General features: G+C 44.1%; 1 protein-coding gene across 3 annotated transcripts in view; it reads right to left on the bottom strand.

Annotated features, from left to right (window-relative positions):
* ARR3 (arrestin 3) overlaps nucleotides 1-17,216 on the bottom strand; it is a 140,943-nt gene that overhangs the window by 51,620 nt on the left and 72,107 nt on the right. For all 3 annotated transcript variants that reach the window (XM_085608357.1, XM_085608358.1, XM_085608356.1), the window contains 4 exons: nucleotides 8,131-8,190; nucleotides 3,963-4,030; nucleotides 3,388-3,523; nucleotides 3,141-3,225 (listed from right to left, as the gene is read on the bottom strand). In XM_085608357.1, coding sequence (XP_085464483.1) covers nucleotides 3,141-3,225; nucleotides 3,388-3,523; nucleotides 3,963-4,030; nucleotides 8,131-8,190 — 349 coding nt within the window. The remainder of the gene's footprint in view (nucleotides 1-3,140; nucleotides 3,226-3,387; nucleotides 3,524-3,962; nucleotides 4,031-8,130; nucleotides 8,191-17,216) is intronic.

Raw genomic sequence — 17,216 nt, 5'->3', positions numbered from 1 at the left:
CACTATGTTTTTCTTCTCTCTTTTTTCCCTATTGCTCACTCTTATTATATATTATGCTGGGTTTTGATATCTTTGCTGCATCAAGTTGTATTTATCTATTTAAACGCATATTTATATCGTATTTATTTATCAATTTCTTATTCCATGATTCCTTCTAACATGTAATTATTCTCTTTTATTTATTATTGCATATGCTCTAATGTATTTGTCTTATAAAATTCAATAAAAAATTTCAACACAAAAGAAATGCTTAGTACATCTGGCCTTAAGCCATTAGATCCCATCTCTTACCGTGTCATGTTTGAGAGTGAAAGAATGAATGAATGAATGAATGAATGAATGAATGAATGAATGAATGAATGAATGAATGACTGAATGGGAGATTTTTAGCATGGAAAGCTGCCCAGGAATAGGATAACCCTGCTCTAAAAGCTGACAAAATGATGCACATAACTATTAGGAGACAGAAAACAGGTGTTTTTTTAGTGATTTCCATAAAGGAGAGTGGTTTTCTAAACAACAGAACTCTAGAGGAAGGGCGGTCCAAGCTTTCGTGGTGACCACAGGGCAGGAAAAAAAGACCCATGTCTACCTGAGCAACTGCAAGGACGTGGACTAGTGAAAGGTTTCTGATTGTAAACCGGGGTGGAGTCACAGAATGCTTTTGTGACAAAAAGCATTAAAAAGGCATTTCTGGTGGAGGGGGAGCCATACTCCCTGATACATTTATGTATTAAATGCCATTTTATGTCGCATTGTCCCAATGTGAGCACGGACAATATAACAGGAAGACAGACAGAGGCAAGAGGGAAAGTGGTTTTACAGCGTGGCGGATCATTATGAGAAGATGTTGGTCATAGATGAGCTAAGAGAGATGGAGATTTTCCAAACCGAAAGTCAGGCGGTGTTCAATTCCTGCTGAAAGGGGGAGCCCTCAGCCCAGGCGGGTGTCCCAGTGGTGATGTCCAAGATAGAGTAATTGAGATGGGCAACGCAGCAGAGATGAGAGGAGTTAGAGGAGTAGGGACAGAAAGTAGAAGTTAGGAGACAGTGATAATCGATGAAAAGGTCCATGCAGTTGGAGCAGGGTTCATGGACAGCTTTGAAATAGGTGGCTAATGCAGGTCTCAGAAAAGAGAGGGATTGTGAACAAAGCAGGGACAGTTGTAGACAAAGTGAGTTGTAGAGTTTTGGAGAACTTTGGAGAGGGATAAAGCTATAGGTAGGAAACAACCAAGAAAGAGAGATTTGCAGCGGTCGAAAGGTGAAAGGTGAAGTCTTGAGAAGGGAGATGTGTAGAAATGTTGAAGAGAAAAGAGCGGCCGCAGCATAGACTCAACTGCTGTCATCGGTTGGAAGGAACAAGGATAGATGTTTGAGGAGGGACGTAGAGAGAGGGATGAATAAGATGTCCAGATTATTGAGAGAGTACATTAAGGGGATTGCGGAGAGGTAAGGTGATAGAAGAGGATATTTCGTAAGATTGCAGGTGGATGTGGGAAGGAGATGGTTTTGGTTTTGTAGAGTTTGATAAGGGAGGTCTCAGAAGGAGGCCAAGATGCTGTGGAAAAAAACACTTTGGTGTTTGATGGTCTGATGGAGAAGTATCCTGAGCGCCTCTAAGATGACTGCAGGGCTATAAGACTCACAGAAAGCCGAGAATAGAGGGAATTATAAAGGAGGTGGAAAGTACAAGAGGATTTGTGAGTCTTCGGTGAAGAGAGGTGAGTGGAAGACATGGGAAACGATGAATGCATTCAGAAAGGAAGTACAGAGGTGACTGAACACAAAGTCTTGGCAGACACCAACAGGAGAAGTGATGGGGATGGTAAACAGAAGAAGAAAGCTTGCAAGGTAAGAGAGTGAGACTATGCCAAGTGCGGTAGGAAATTCAAGTGGGATAAGGATAAAGTGTGCTTTATGTTGAGTTTGCATTACCTTGTAACTCATGAATAATGTACCTATGTCATAATATACAGACTACATATGTCATTTACATACAATGCTGAGTGCACCCATTTTGATAATCCCTTGTATATACCAAATACACACTGCATATATTGCTCTTGAGTAGGGTAAGGAAAAATCATATTTCATCTTTTTTTTTAACTCCTGTACTATATTTTTTCTAAAATAAAAATATTATATTTACCTCCTACCCACAACCTGAAACAGTGGGGAGGCTGGTGTTCTTTCTTATGTGAGTTAGGTTCTCTCGTATGTTTCTGATATTTATTATTTAGACATTTGTGAATGCTGGAAAAGGTACCAGTTTGGGTTCAACTAGACTTGACTAGACCTACATGGCATTCCATGGTCTCTCCCCTGACACTCACACTTTTACAAGCCCAGCTGGCACTTACTCAAGTGCAATGTCCTCATGACTTGCATAGGCTTGTCACATGTACAAAACATCTCTGCTACATCTCTGTGTGCATAGCACATGCACTAACATACATACATATGCTAACATTAGTGAAGCGCTCGGTGTGTGCTTGGTGTGAAAGTTTACTTTATCACTGGAGCAGGGTCAGTGAATCAGGCTCAAGAACCTATCATGACCTATATATCTCCAAGAACCCAGGTTTAATATTGAAGCCGCTTGGTGCACCAGAACTTTCTAAAGCTCTGTGGTGATGTATATGGTGGTACTCCATAAATGCACCTACAAAACAGACACAAAGAAGGGGGAGTGCACACACAGGTCTGTTCTTCAGTTGCAAGCAGTTGACTTCATGATCAGCAAACTCTGATGTTCAAAGAAGATCTTCAAAGAGAGCCTTGAGATCTTAGAGGGAGGACCACCTTTATAGAACCAGCCTCGAGGTTCTGAGGAACAGAAGGAAATCCCACAAGAGATAAGGCGACCCAAGGGAACCCGTGAGCGGATCCAGGGGGTTCTGAACTGTGTAACAGCAGGTGTGGCAACTCCACTGAGAACTCTGCGGTTCCATAGATAATCTCGGGGTTCTACCCAAAGGATGTCGCGGGTAACTCCAAGCCCTCAGATGACACCCATGGGGCTCTAGCCAGAATCTCAGGGCTTGGGAGGGAATCCTGCTATGATAGAAAACAAGGCATTTGTGTACATGGATAAATGCTTCTCTAATCACAAGAGGACACACGGCTGCCTTTCTCACCTATAATTTTGATCCTCTTTACGATTTTTCCAGTGGTGTTATTGATCTTCACGTTGACATTGATGGGCTCCCCGTGGTAGTAAATCTATGAGCCACACAAACAGAATACCAGATTTATAAGCAAGGACAAAGCTATAGAGATTACAATGATGCAGAAGCAGAGTATAGAGAGGTTCACATACTGATCCTGCCTTGGTACAGATCAGGGATCCTGGCCAAGCCAGACGAGGGCGTGGCAGTCACCTACCTCTTTATCCAGCGAAGCCTCCAGGTGCAGTGGCTTGTCGGACATCATGAACTGGCGAGTGGTGTCTGATTTGGGGGCAACGCCCAAGTTGACTGGTGCAAACTGGACTTTTCGGATCACTAGTCGTACTGAGTTCCTGCAAGAAACATAAATATTGCTCATTCTAAGCTTCTGAAGAATAAGGTTGATGTTTTCACCACACACATCCTAGAGTACCTCAAGCCTCAAAAGACATGTGCACCAGAACCTTATCTCACACTTTACCTGCCTCCACACCACTCCTGATCTTTCAGATGTGTACTCCCAAACCTTCATGCTGTGGTCTTTATCCAAGCCTCCCCAAAGGCACTTCTTGCTTTGTCTAAATATTTCCACTCTAGGCCATGCAGGGAATGATAGGGGAGGAGTGTAGGGAAATCCAGGTTTGGGTTTGGAGTTTATCAGTCACAAGACTGATGAGCACTCTGCTCATAAGCGTATGTTTCAGTGAGGAACCAACAGTGGCCCGCACTCACTGAAGCCCCTACGGGTAGCTAGGCATGCACTTGGACTAAGACAACTCAGCAGCTTATTACCTCTTGTGAATCTTCTCCTCCAGGTTTTCTGCACAGAAGGCCTTCACCTCAAAGTCAACACCACAAGACTGTGAAATGCAAGAAGGACACCATTAGTGGGGATGCAGTGAGGATTGAAGCAAAGTAGAAAAGACTCTCATGAACAGGGCCGCACTGGGAACCCAAAGCAGCCCTGACAATTTTGACCAACCAGCCCACCCCTCCACGTGGGGGGAGGAGGGGGCAAGTGTGAAGCATTGTTGCTTTTGTTACTAGGGGCCGATATTGCAGCACCGCTGCAAAACAGTCCCCAAGTAATAAAACCGACCATCACCAGTGCAAAATCGGGCCCCACCCTCCAGCCTCCCGGGAAAACGCCTGATGCCCACTACGGCCAGTCCGGCCCAGCTCATAAAAATAGGAATACATGTGTTTGGAAACTCCAGCAAGCCTCCAGGAAGCCTGAAGCTACAGTAACCAAGGAGTAATAGCACAAAAGAGCCACAGGTGTCATGGACATAGAGGCATTCAAGAACTACACATGATTGGTTGGATCTACAGGCGTGGTGCTAGAGAATCATGACCATGAGAGAAATGCTGTATACTGGAACAGACATTCAATGAACCTGGTTCTAGAGACATGTGACCATGAGAGAGATGCCATGTAGTGGAACAAACACTCAATGAACCTGGGGTTTAGAGACACGTGACCATGATAGAGATGCCATGTACTGGGAGAGACACTCATTGAACCTGGGGTTTAGAGACACGTGACCATGATAGAGATGCCATGTAGTGGAACAAACACTCAATGAACCTGGGGTCTGGAGACACATGACCATGAAAGAGATGCTGTGTATGGGAACAGACACTCAATAAACCTGGGGTCTAGAGACACGTGACCATGAGAGAGATGCTGTGTACTGGAACAGACACTCAATGAACCTGGGGTCTGGAGACACGTGACCATGAGAGAGATGCCCTGTACTGGAACAGACACTCAATGAACCTAGGGTCTGGAGACACGTGACCATGAAAGAGATGCCGTGTACTGGAACAGACACTCAATGAACCTGGGGTCTGGAGACACGTGACCATGAAAGAGATGCCGTGTACTGGGACAGACACTGAATGAACCTGGTGTGTAGAGACACATGACAATGAAAGAGATGCCATATACTGGAACATATATACAATGAACCTGGTTCTAGAGATATGTGACCATAAGAGAGATGCCATGTACTGGAACAGACACTCAATAAACCTGGTTCTATACACATGTGACCATGAGAGAGATGCTGTGTACTGGAACAGACACTCAATGAAGCTGGGGTCTTGAGACACGTGACCATGAAAGAGATTCCGTGTACTGGAACAGACACTCAATGAACATGGGGTCTAGAGACACGTGACCATGAGAGAAATGCCATGTACTGGAACAAACACTCATTGAATTTGGTTCTAGAGACATGTGACCATGAGAGAGATGCTGTGTACTGGAAGAGACACTCATTGAACCTGGAGTCTGGAGAAACGTGACCATGAGAAAGATGCTGTGTACTGGAACAGACACTCAATGAACCTGGGGTCTAGAGACACGTGACCATGAAAGAGATGCCGTGTACTGGAACAGACACTCAATGAACCTGGGGTCTAGAGACACGTGACCATGACAGAGATGCAGTGTACTGGAACAGACACTCAGTGACCCTGGGGTCTGGAGACACGTGATCATGAGAGAGATGCCGTGTACTGGAACAGACATTCAATGAACCTGGTTCTAGAGACATGTGACCATGAAAGAGATGCCGTGTACTGGAACAGACACTCAATGAACCTGGGGTCTGGAGACTTGTGATCATGAGAGAGATGCCATGTACTTGAACAAACACTCAATGAACCTGGGGTTTGGAGACACGTGACCATGAGAGAGATGCGGTGTACTGGAACAGACAGTCAATGAACCTGGGGTCTGGAGACACGTGACCATGAAAGAGATGCCATGTACTGGAACAAACACTCAATGAACCTGGGGTCTGGAGACACGTGACCATGAAAGAGATGCCCTGTACTGGAACAGATGCTCAATGAACCTGGGGTCTGGAGACACGTGACCATGAAAGGGATGCCATATAATGGAACAAACACTCAATGAACCTGGTATCTGGAGACTTATGACCATGAGAGAGATGCCATGTACTTGAACAAACACTCAAAGAACCTGGGGCCTGGAGACATGTGACCATGAGAGAGATGCCCTGTACTGGAACATACACTCAATGAACCTGGCGTCTGGAGACACATGACCATGATAGAGATGCCATGTACTGGAATAAACACTCAATGAACCTGGGGCTTGGAGACATGTGACCATGAGAGAGATGCCGTGTACTGGAAGAGACACTCATTGAACCTGGGGTCTAGAGACACATGACAATGAGAGAGATGACGTGTACTGGAACAGACACTCAATGAACCTGGGGCTTGGAGACATGTGACCATGAGAGAGATGCCGTGTACTGGAAGAGACACTCATTGATCCTGGGGTCTAGAGGCACATGACAATGAGAGAGATGACGTGTACTGGAACAGACACTCAATGAACCTGGGGTCTGGAGACACGTGATCATGAGAGAGATGCCCTGTACTGGAACAGACACTCAATGAACCTAGGGTCTGGAGACACGTGACCATGAGAGAGATGCCCTGTATTGGAACAGACACTCAATGAACCTGGGGTCTGGAGACACGTGACCATGACAGAGATGCCATGTACTGAGGCATTGATCAGCACAAAACATGAACTCCCAATGTGAGAGAAACTCTACCAATAGAAAAATGGGCTGGTCCTGGAGATCTCAGAAAAAGAGGAGGTAGGAATATGTAAGTTAAATCCAGGCTCATCTGGGAATGGGACACTCATTCCTTAAGACACGGTGGCACCTTTACCTCACACCCTTTCCTTGAGCCCCAGAGGTACAGGAGCAAAGCCACCAGAAGAGGGCACTGTGTCTCATCCAGGTGGCCCCACCCCCTGTGTGTCTCTCTAGGGCAGCCATAACGGTGTCATGTTAGCACCAAATCAGCTTCTAGGTTCCCATTTATATTCAAGCATCCTCAATCTCCACAGGAGTTAAACAATGAAACTGAAACAAAAATCACCACAAAGGGCCATGAAAAACAGAGGAAGGGTGCAAGCAATAACTGAGTATACTAGAAAACCAGACACCTGGCCCTCTCCAGGCTGATTGTTTTCCAATGACCTGCACTTTCTGCAAAACTAGAGCCGAGCGGACGCCAGACCACTCGTGTTCATTTTCACCTGTGGATTTGTAGCGCCTAGTGCGGATGCAGTAAGGGGAAGGTGCACATCCATCAGAAGGTTCTCTCCAAATCAGTGGTGGGCACATCAGAATTGTGCACAGACGCACAAGCACCCCATGTGAGTTTAGGATTATTAGGCACTCCTCGCAGAGGCGCACCCTCAATTCATGAGGACAGTAACCTTGAGAACCAGGCCCGGGACTAGACGCTCACACTTCTTGCTTGAGCCTAGGTAGAGCCTGGGTAGAGTTTGGTTCCTCTGATTTTTAGCTTCCCTGTTTTCCTAAATATAGGCACCGGCTGTAGGCCTTTTTGCACCTAAACCTATTTGTGCGATTGTCATTATGTACGGTGTCCAGAGTACTGTATGTGCATCACTGCTTTGGATTAACTGAAATGAAAGAGATTTATAAAGTGCAAACAAATGCTCGTAGGCGTCAAGGCGCTAATGGAGTTAGTCCTATGGAAGGAAAGGAACCAGGATTAAATCTTCAGAGATCACAAGGACCAAATCTCCATTGAAGAGGGAAAAGCCAGGTTTTTAAGGCCTTTTGGAATATAGTGTGAGCCCGAAGTGTAGCAGGGGAGGGTATTCCAGAGTTAGGGTGCAGCCACCGAGAAAGGAGAAAATTTACCAATATTAACGGTAAATATGATTTCAGGCCGTGGTGAGAGATGAAGTCCTGGGTCATGGCTCTGGATTCCTTTCATCATTATTGGGTCACTTCACTGGGGCCAAGACCGATCTGCAGGCAGGTAAATCTTGTCTATAAGGCCATTGACATACATTGGGGTTCACATTTTGGGCGGGTAGGTCGTGGCTTAGAAGTCGAAGCCAGGCTCACTTTTCGCTAATAACACTCACCTTCCCTTGATCCTCCGGGCCCGGCTGCAGAGTCACCGAACATGGGAGGTTGGGTGCCATCTATGAGAAAGGAAGAGAATGCAATAAGGCACCCTCGCGAGAGGTCACAGAAAAGGTCACATACATGTTTTCCTCAGAATAGGACAAGTGCTAGTATCAGGACTTCACATGTCATGTATCGCGAGTGCAAACACAGACTTAAACAAGCATTTGCAATGCAATAGGTCTCGCATTTATAAGAGTTTGAGCTATTCTAATTGTAAATGACAATGCCAATAGCTTAAACTCTTGCAAATGTTTGTTCTTAGGTTGCTGACTGAATTACCCCGGAATAAGGACAGTTCTCACCTCATGTTTTTCCAATGCCTGTATGCTTTCTCTGTAGTAGATTTCTATTTCTAGTGTATGTTGCATTTTGAACTTTATAGAACCAGCCCTCTGCTTTGTACATATCAACTGTATTCACATTTAGAAGTAATCTGGTGTTACGGCCAACATTGCTAAATGGAATGAGTACATCTTGCAACTTTTAATGATCTACCCTGCATAGTTTAGACCTTTCATATTTTGCACAAGCAAAGTAGACCACAGTCAAGGCTGCTTCTTTGTCTTCTCCCAAGTATGTGCCTGTCAAAGCGATACTTATGGAGACTATGTAGGCTAGTCCACACGCACTGCAAAAGCTTTGCATTCTTGTGGCTGCCTCCAAAATTATTGTGTAATTTAGTCACCAGCTTTTTGCCTAGATCTAAGCTGCCGAATGAGTTCTCTGCCCTACATTTCTGTTCTTTTCTGTAGATTCTACCCACAGGTTTAGAATGTAAGACAGCCAATATATAGGTGTAGGATAAAACCTCCCATCATGGCAACACTCCTACTCATTATTTGTAAGTTTTCTCTTTCTCTCTCCCTCTCGTTTCCTCCAATCAACCCCTCAGCCAAACACAGATCACCGATTGGCCACATGAGAAAAGAGGGCATGTCCACAAACCTACCTCTGTGTAGTACAGAGTGCGCAGAGTGCTTACTGACAATATTTTTAATCAGTTTTCAATTCCACTGCTAGGTTGTGTGGTATCCACAGGTTGATAATGGGTACACACCAACATACTAGGGCTCACAGAATTACCATAAAGGTAATTTGATCTTACTTTCTGTGATAAAGACGACTTTGAAAATGCAAGTAGAGATACAGCAAATCTACAGTAAACAGAGGTTGGTATGACATCCACTGTTTACGTATTGGTTGTCGCAGTCAGTCAAAAACTAATTTTAGCCCATAACTCCTGTGTGTAGGGTCCCGTTTACACTAACATGTTCAAGCGAGTAATTTAAACCATGCACAAAAGTCTGCTTTCCTAATAAGTTTTGCATATTATTGTTCAAACAACTGCATATTTATATACATACCCCTAACGTTCACTTTTCAGGCAGAGATTAAATTAAATGCCAACACGATCTTTCTGGATTTTAATCTAATAAAAACATGCCACCATTTGTGTTGTTACAAAAAGGAGCAATACGACCGTTGGAAAAGCACAACGTGCGAGTTGCACAAAAAACACTATACATTAAAAACCAGAATCAAGTGGCAAGTCCGGCCTGGGACCGCTTGGAGAGTACATAACGAGCTTCGAGGCAGGAGTGCTGGCTGTGAGAATTCAAGGCCCATTAGTAACATCTGCAGGAGAGCTCTATAGAGATAATGTTACTCTAAGCAGTCAGCCAGCTGGGTCGGCTCATCCCCAGGCATGCACCTCTTTTGCATGTTACCTGCGTGTACTTGCTCGGCTTAAGAGTGTTCACCTCACATTGCCAGTCACACAGCCTCTAATGCCAGAGCAATGGCGTTCAAATGTCATAAGGTGCAGTAATCACCCACATGCACTGTAATAATGAAAAGTGCCCAATGAACCTATTTCTAAAACATGCATTTTATTGAGGAATAGACAGGTTGCGTCGTGGTGTTCGCTAACTTCTTAATTCCAAATTTGCCAGGTCATTCAATAGCCTTATGGGGTAGGCACATGTCAGGCTGGTACAACCTATTCTCAAGATGTGTAAATATTATACCAAACACCATTCCCAGTTGTTACATTAGTTTATATACTGGCAATATTTGTATTAAGTGGCATGGGCACCAGACCCGTCCGAATCGGAAAGTAGCAGCTCATCTTGATGTTCACTTCAGATAATCATTACCATGCATGTAACAACTCAGCAATTATTGACACTGTGAAAAAAATGATCGGGGGCACAGATTGGGCTCCGGTGTGTCTGATGGTGTTAACTGGGGGCAGGCATCGAGTTTCAGTTTTGTCTGAATGAGCCTCCCATACGCGTGTCTGGAAGAGATGCCATGCACGAGCGAGCGCAACAAAATATCCAGTCTGGGTGGACGGGGCCTAATGGAGACGAGGCGGACACCAACCCCGCTTCCAGAGAAGCCGGACACAACGACAATAGATCTTGCCAAGGCGAAGCAACGCATGCGCTGCAACGCAGGCGAGACCTAAAAATTACCTTTGAAAGTATGAAACCCTTAATGAATGTTCTTCAAACTTCCGCTGCGTATCAGCGTGTGCATCCCAGGAGGCTGCTCGGAATTTGATGAATTTTAGTCAAAGATTTCAAAAGTCCAGCCAAAACGGATATGAAATTCTGCAGGGAAAGTGTAACTTAAGCACTGCTGCTTTAGTGCATTGTATGCATGTTTGTATGTATGGATGCATGCATGTATGAATGTATGTATGTATTCATGCGTGCATGTATATATGTATGTATGCATATATATATGTATGTATGTAAGTATGCACATATGTTTGTATGTATGTATGCACACATGCATGCACACATGCATGTATATATATGTATGCACGTATGTATGTATGAACGCATGCATGTATGCACACATGTATCTATGTATGCATGTATATATATGTATGTTTGTAGGTAGGTAGGTTTGCACAGATGTATGCATGTATTTATGTATGCATATATGTGGTATTGGTATAGCACAAACCTAGCCAAAGGCAGTAAAGCACGTTACAGGGGTACAGTCAAGGACTCAGTCAGCAAGGATCTGAGCGGTAACTGCTTGTGGGCAGTTACTGCAGTGTTTTTTTTAAAGAAGTGCGTCGTCACCTCTTTCGTGGACTCGAGCGGCGCTGGGGCGGTCCTGATGGATGCGGGATGTTGTTCCAGATCCTGGGTGCATAGATGGAGAAGGCCTGTGGCTTTAGATTTACTTTTTACACCTCTTTGCCTCCAGTCTGCTGTTGTGCCGGCTCTGGATATCTCGCGAACCACCAAAGACGGTGAGCTGGACAGACAGACGGGCCGATGGAGGCCAGGATGGCTTTGTAAATGATGCAACTGGTTTTGTAGATGGTGGGGGCCAGCAAGGAGAGCCGCAGAGTAACATCAGGATGGCGTAACTATTGCACTATCAATATATCCAAATGTACAGAGAATATATAATGGTAAACTCTGACTCAATATTTCTATATATGGCGCGTGAAATTGCAATGCAAACGCTTTACATATATTTTTTAAACTTCTCGTGGACTTCCCGCTGTTGTGAACAGGATGGGAAATGTGAAACTACAAGAACAAGGTTTACAATTTACACCTCCCTGGGTCTGTGATGCCAATGTGGGGTTCAGTTACACAGTAATCAACAAGAGTGGTTTGCAAACGTCACCAGAACCCCATGACACCGGGCCTGATTACGAGTTTGGCAGACAGGGTTGCTCCGTCACAAACATGATGGATGTCCTGTCCACCAAATTAAAATTCCATGATATCCTATGAACATCTAATATGTTAGTGACAGAGTATCCCATCCGCCATCGTGCTTAGTATGTATTGTTTATATTAAATTTTATGAAACAGGAAAATGTGATCAAAAACACAGCAGCTTTATTCTGTTTTATGCTTTACAATACTATACATAATTGACTGGTATAATGTTAATTTCCATAAGTTATGGAAATTAACTCCTAGATGCGACATGATTCCAATTAAATAAGGGTTTTGCCCAGTAACAGAAATACATCTGTCCGCGGTAATTGCTGGACCTGGATATGCCATGCGGGCACTGTGCCAGGGAATGGTGGTACCTGTGTTTATTGGAGTGTATGGCTCAGCACCAGGCCATTTCTCCTTTCCTCATTTCGTATAATAACTTGTGTATACGTGGCACGTGCTCCAGCATATGACGCCGAGTGTTCTATTAGTCGACTCAGTGAAACACATTTTAGCAATCTGAGAAGGATGAAATGCTGAGGCGTTCCTGCTGGGACTGAACCCAGGATACTGCAGGTTAACATAGGTCCCTACAAAATTTACAATCCTGGCACATACACCACTCTATGTACACATCAAGAGGATGTGCATTATTTATAATATTTGTGCAGGATGCCACCAGCTTCCATCTCCGCTGTCTTGAGACATGTCCCCCGGCACCAAAAGATGCCCTAGTCATTGATGGTTATTCCTTACGTGATAACGAAAACCTCATTACGCACAATGAAAAACTGAATCTGGGAAGGTTCTACTTCCCCACTGTGTGAGAGACAGGCCCGCTCCAAGATGGCTGCCAGTGGGGCTGGGTCCACCCAAGGACCGTTCAGAAGTGGGAAGCCACTGGTTGTTCTTTCATAGGTCTCAGCCACAGAGGCTTTAGCTGTGGAGCAGCGTAATTTTGGCTCCACCCTTACACGTCACAAATATGCATATATATGTTGTGCACTTAGCGCTACATACTTATGTGTCCTAACGTTATTAATGCAAAGTATTGCACTTAAATTCAGTAATGAAGTGCATTCCCTGTACAGGTAGAAAATCATATATACTGTGTACTGTGTATTAAAATGCTATATACTCCTTAGAGACTTGATGTAACCATCCTCACACTAATAAAACCTATTTACTTTAGAAATGAGATTGATTTATGTAAACACATGCACTAATGTTTTCGCATTGGCATTCGTAATGTAGTTATTAATTACAGTTTATTCATGCATTTAAAGTTACTTTATATATATTGAAAGTGCAACATGAATCAAATGCATTCATTTGTCGCTGTATGCGCACAAACAGCATGCATATTAAATATGCACCATTGAGTTAACATGTTAAATTAACATGAGTAGGCCTGTATTTCTTTTTACATAAAATTGTGTTTTTCATTTCTGCTTGCGTGACTTTTCCTTGCAAGTATGTTCACATGGCTTGTTAACTGTAGAATAGATGTAACACTGTATTAGCGGCTGCGAGCCTGTGAATACGTTATACGCTGTTACACGCTCCATGTCCCATGAAACCCAATATAGGAAGGCATTAAAAACTTGGCTTTTTTTAAGAACTGACGCTGCATGTATGGCAATGGTTTAGGTATGTGATGTTTAGCGTGAAGTGTGTTCTCTCCCACCAACCCCCTTCATCTGGGTTGGGTGAGCGCCATGATACTCTTTGAGTGATAATGGCGCTATAGAAATACATTTTACATTACATTTACATTACATTACATTACATTACATTACATTACAAGAGGACATTGAAAAGAACATGGAGAGCCAGAGCGCTAATCTCTTTTCAGAAATGTTACGAGGAGTCACAGGTGACCAAGGGCGATGTCCTTCTCAGGGCTGTCCTGGGAGAGTCTGCTAATGTTGCAGCTCACAACATGAGAGTGGAAAGGACAAAGGAACTCCTGATGGTGTGATCAATGGGTGTTACCCATACGACTCTTGGGGTATGAACTAGTGTTTTCACAGGTTGATTTCCTTGGATTTTGAGAGGTACAGACCTCTATGCTTACCCTTTGGATTCTTTGCTGAGTGTGGCTTAGGCTAACACTTATTTCCCTGCCCCTAGAAGACTCTTGACCGAGCTTCTGAAATGCTTACGCCTTCCCACAACTTCCTGCATTTTTCTCTTTTTCTGCATTTTCCCAACCCTTTGAGATTCTTTTAAACTTAACCACACTCATTAGTTTAGACTCTAGATTTGAGGACTTTAGATATTACTCATGTTGAGGACTGCAGATCGAAGACTCTCCTTTGTCTCATTCTGATGCGCCTGAACTTCTTCAGGAGGTTTGGCTATCCCATTGTTATTCTGTACCTCTGCAGCATGGTATTGAGATTGATTTATATTAACCTAACTGCTAACTTGTAATAAAACTTCTTCACTTTATTTACTGATTCCTGGTCCTCATTGTGTAGCCAAATAGGTTACACTGTTAATTATATGTGGTTGACCAAATGCTAACTCCCATCACCTCTCAGTCGCACAAAAAGATCCATAGGATAACCAAAGGTGAGAGGGTTGCCCAGCGCTGGATCAACTGTCTGTAGGCAGACCTTTTCCAAGACGTAACATATACTTGGAGTGGGTTTTGGATCAGCCCCTTGTTCATCATTTGATAACTTTGCTGTCTGTTTGAGTTGTCTGCTCTTGATTTGATGGCTTTGTTGTCTGCTTGAGTTGTCTGCTCTTGATTTGAATGCTTTGCTCCCGGGTTAGTTGTCTGCTCTTGATTTGATGTTTTTGTTGGCTGTTTGATTTTTCTGCTCTTGATTTGATGTTTGGTCTGTTTGAGTTGTCCGCTCTTGATTTGATGTATTGTCTGTTTGAGTTGACTGCTCTTGATTTGATGTTTTTGTTGGCTGTTTGAGTTGTCCGCTCTTGATTTGATGTATTGTCTGTTTGAGTTGACTGCTCTTGATTTGATGTTTTTGTTGGCTGTTTGAGTTGTCCGCTCTTGATTTGATGTATTGTCTGTTTGAGTTGACTGTTCTTGATTTGATGTTTTTGTTGGCTGTTTGAGTTGTCTGCTCTTGATTTGATGTTTGGTCTGTTTGAGTTGTCCGCTCTTGATTTGATGTATTGTCTGTTTGAGTTGTCTGCTCTTGATTTGAAGGCTCTGTTGTCTGTTTGAGTTGTCTCCTCTTGATTTGATGTGTTGTCTGTTTGAGTTGACTGTTCTTGATTTGATGTTTTTGTTGGCTGTTTGAGTTGTCCGCTCTTGATTTGATGTATTGTCTGTTTGAGTTGTCTGCTCTTGATTTGAAGGCTCTGTTGTCTGTTTGAGTTAACTGCTCTTGATTTGATGTGTTGTCTGTTTGATTTGTCTGCTCTTGACTTGATGGCTTTTCTCCTTATTCTTAGTTTTGTCCCATCAGTTGTTTTTTACTTTTAAATTGTTATGATTGGATGAATTGTATCCTTCCACTGCACATCTGAGGGGACTCTTTTTTGTTATTGAGCAGTCCATGGGAGTGCGTTTCCTTACTTTCTCCCTTTTGCTTAAAGATTGATGGCCATACTTGAACATGCATCTTGATGCGTGCTGTTGCATGTCATGGACAACAACTATCAACAAAGCCAGCAGTGCAGCTTTTTAAAGACACGTTCTAATGGCTTTGCCAATGCTTGTTCAATGTTGACTGCAGCCTTGTTATAATGTTACACGAGTGAGTCTGGACTGAACTTGTGTGGTGTGTGAGTGTGTTGTCTTTCATGTCATGTTTGACAGAGAAGCATTTCTGCATAATTCAATAAGGCAACCCCAAGTGCTTCATACACAAGTGTAAACGATACTAGGCACGCAAGCTTAAAGGGTCTATGGAAATATGTGAGGCCACATGTATCAACGTTAGGAATAGCGATTGCCTCATTGCGATTTTCTGCGAATCACAATTAGGTCATCGCTATCCCTAATGTATGAAACTTCAAGAGTTTCATTTCGCCGTTCCTAGGGGGTCGCCAATTGACCTACTTGATTAATATTAATGAGGTAAGTCGCCTTGGCCACTGATTTGCGAGGGCAGAATGCCCCTCACATACTCCAGGCTTGCAAGTCACAATCAGGATTTCTCTTGAGTATCCCGCTCTGCGGGTGCAGGGCCGCACCTGTCGGTTCAGGCTGGGTATCTGTCCCTATTAGAGCAGTGGGTGTGGGGCTGTCATCATCATATGGTACTAATGATGAGGGAGTGCTGATGTCAGCAGGCTGCTCCTCCTTCACCTGTGCCACCCATGTGAGGACGCTTACATGTAGAGGCATTAAAGGGACCACATAAGCCAAAGAACTGAATTTCATTTCTGTGCCTATATTAGATGCAGATGTAATACAGCAGCTCACTGCTACTAGGAATCCGTGCAGTACAGGGGCCTGCGGTACTAATGCTGTGCAGTCCATGACAGTACAAGGGCCTGTAGTACTGATGCTGTGCAGTACAGTACAGAGGTCTGCAAAACTGATGCTGTGCAGAACAGTACAGTACAGGGGCCTGCGGTATTGATGCTGTACAGTACATTACAGTACAAGGGCCTGCAATGCTGATGCTGTGCACTACAGTACAGGGGTCTGTAATGCTGATGCTATGCAGTACAGTACAGTGGTCTGCAATGCTGATGCTGTACAGTACAGTACAGCGGTCTGCAATGCTGATGCTGTGCAGTACAATACTGTACAAGGGCCTGCAGTACTGATGCTGCGCAGTACAGTACAGGGGTCTGCAATGCTGATGCTGTGCAGTACAGTACAGAGGTCTGCAATAATGATGCTGTGCAGTACAGTACAGAGGTCTGCAATGCTGATGCTGTGCAGTACAGTACCGAGGTCTGCAATGCTGATGCTGTGCAGTATAGTACCGAGGTCTGCAATGCTGATGCTGTGCAGTACAGTACCGAGGTCTGCAATGCTGATGCTGCGCAGTATAGTACAGGGGTCTGCAATGCTGATGCTGTGCAGTACAGTACAGAGGTCTGCAATTCTGATGCTGTGCAGTACAGTACAGAGGTATGCAATGCTGATGCTGTACAGTACAGTATAGCGGTCTGCACTGCTGATGAAGTGCAGTACAGTACACAGCTCTGCAATGTTGATGCTGTGCAGTACAGTACAGGGGTCTGCAATACTGAGTCTGTGCAGTACAGTACAGTAGAGAGGTCTGCAATACTGATCTGATTCTGTACAGTACAGTACAGAGGTCTGCAATACTGACCTGATTCTGTGCAGTACAGTACAGAGGTCTGCAGTACTGATGCTGTGCAGCACAGGATAGCGGTCTGCA

The sequence above is a fragment of the Triturus cristatus genome, chromosome 5_2, assembly GCF_964204655.1.
Source record: "Triturus cristatus chromosome 5_2, aTriCri1.1, whole genome shotgun sequence".
NCBI lineage: Eukaryota > Metazoa > Chordata > Amphibia > Caudata > Salamandridae > Triturus > Triturus cristatus.
This window is presented reverse-complemented; position numbering and strand designations above follow the sequence as displayed.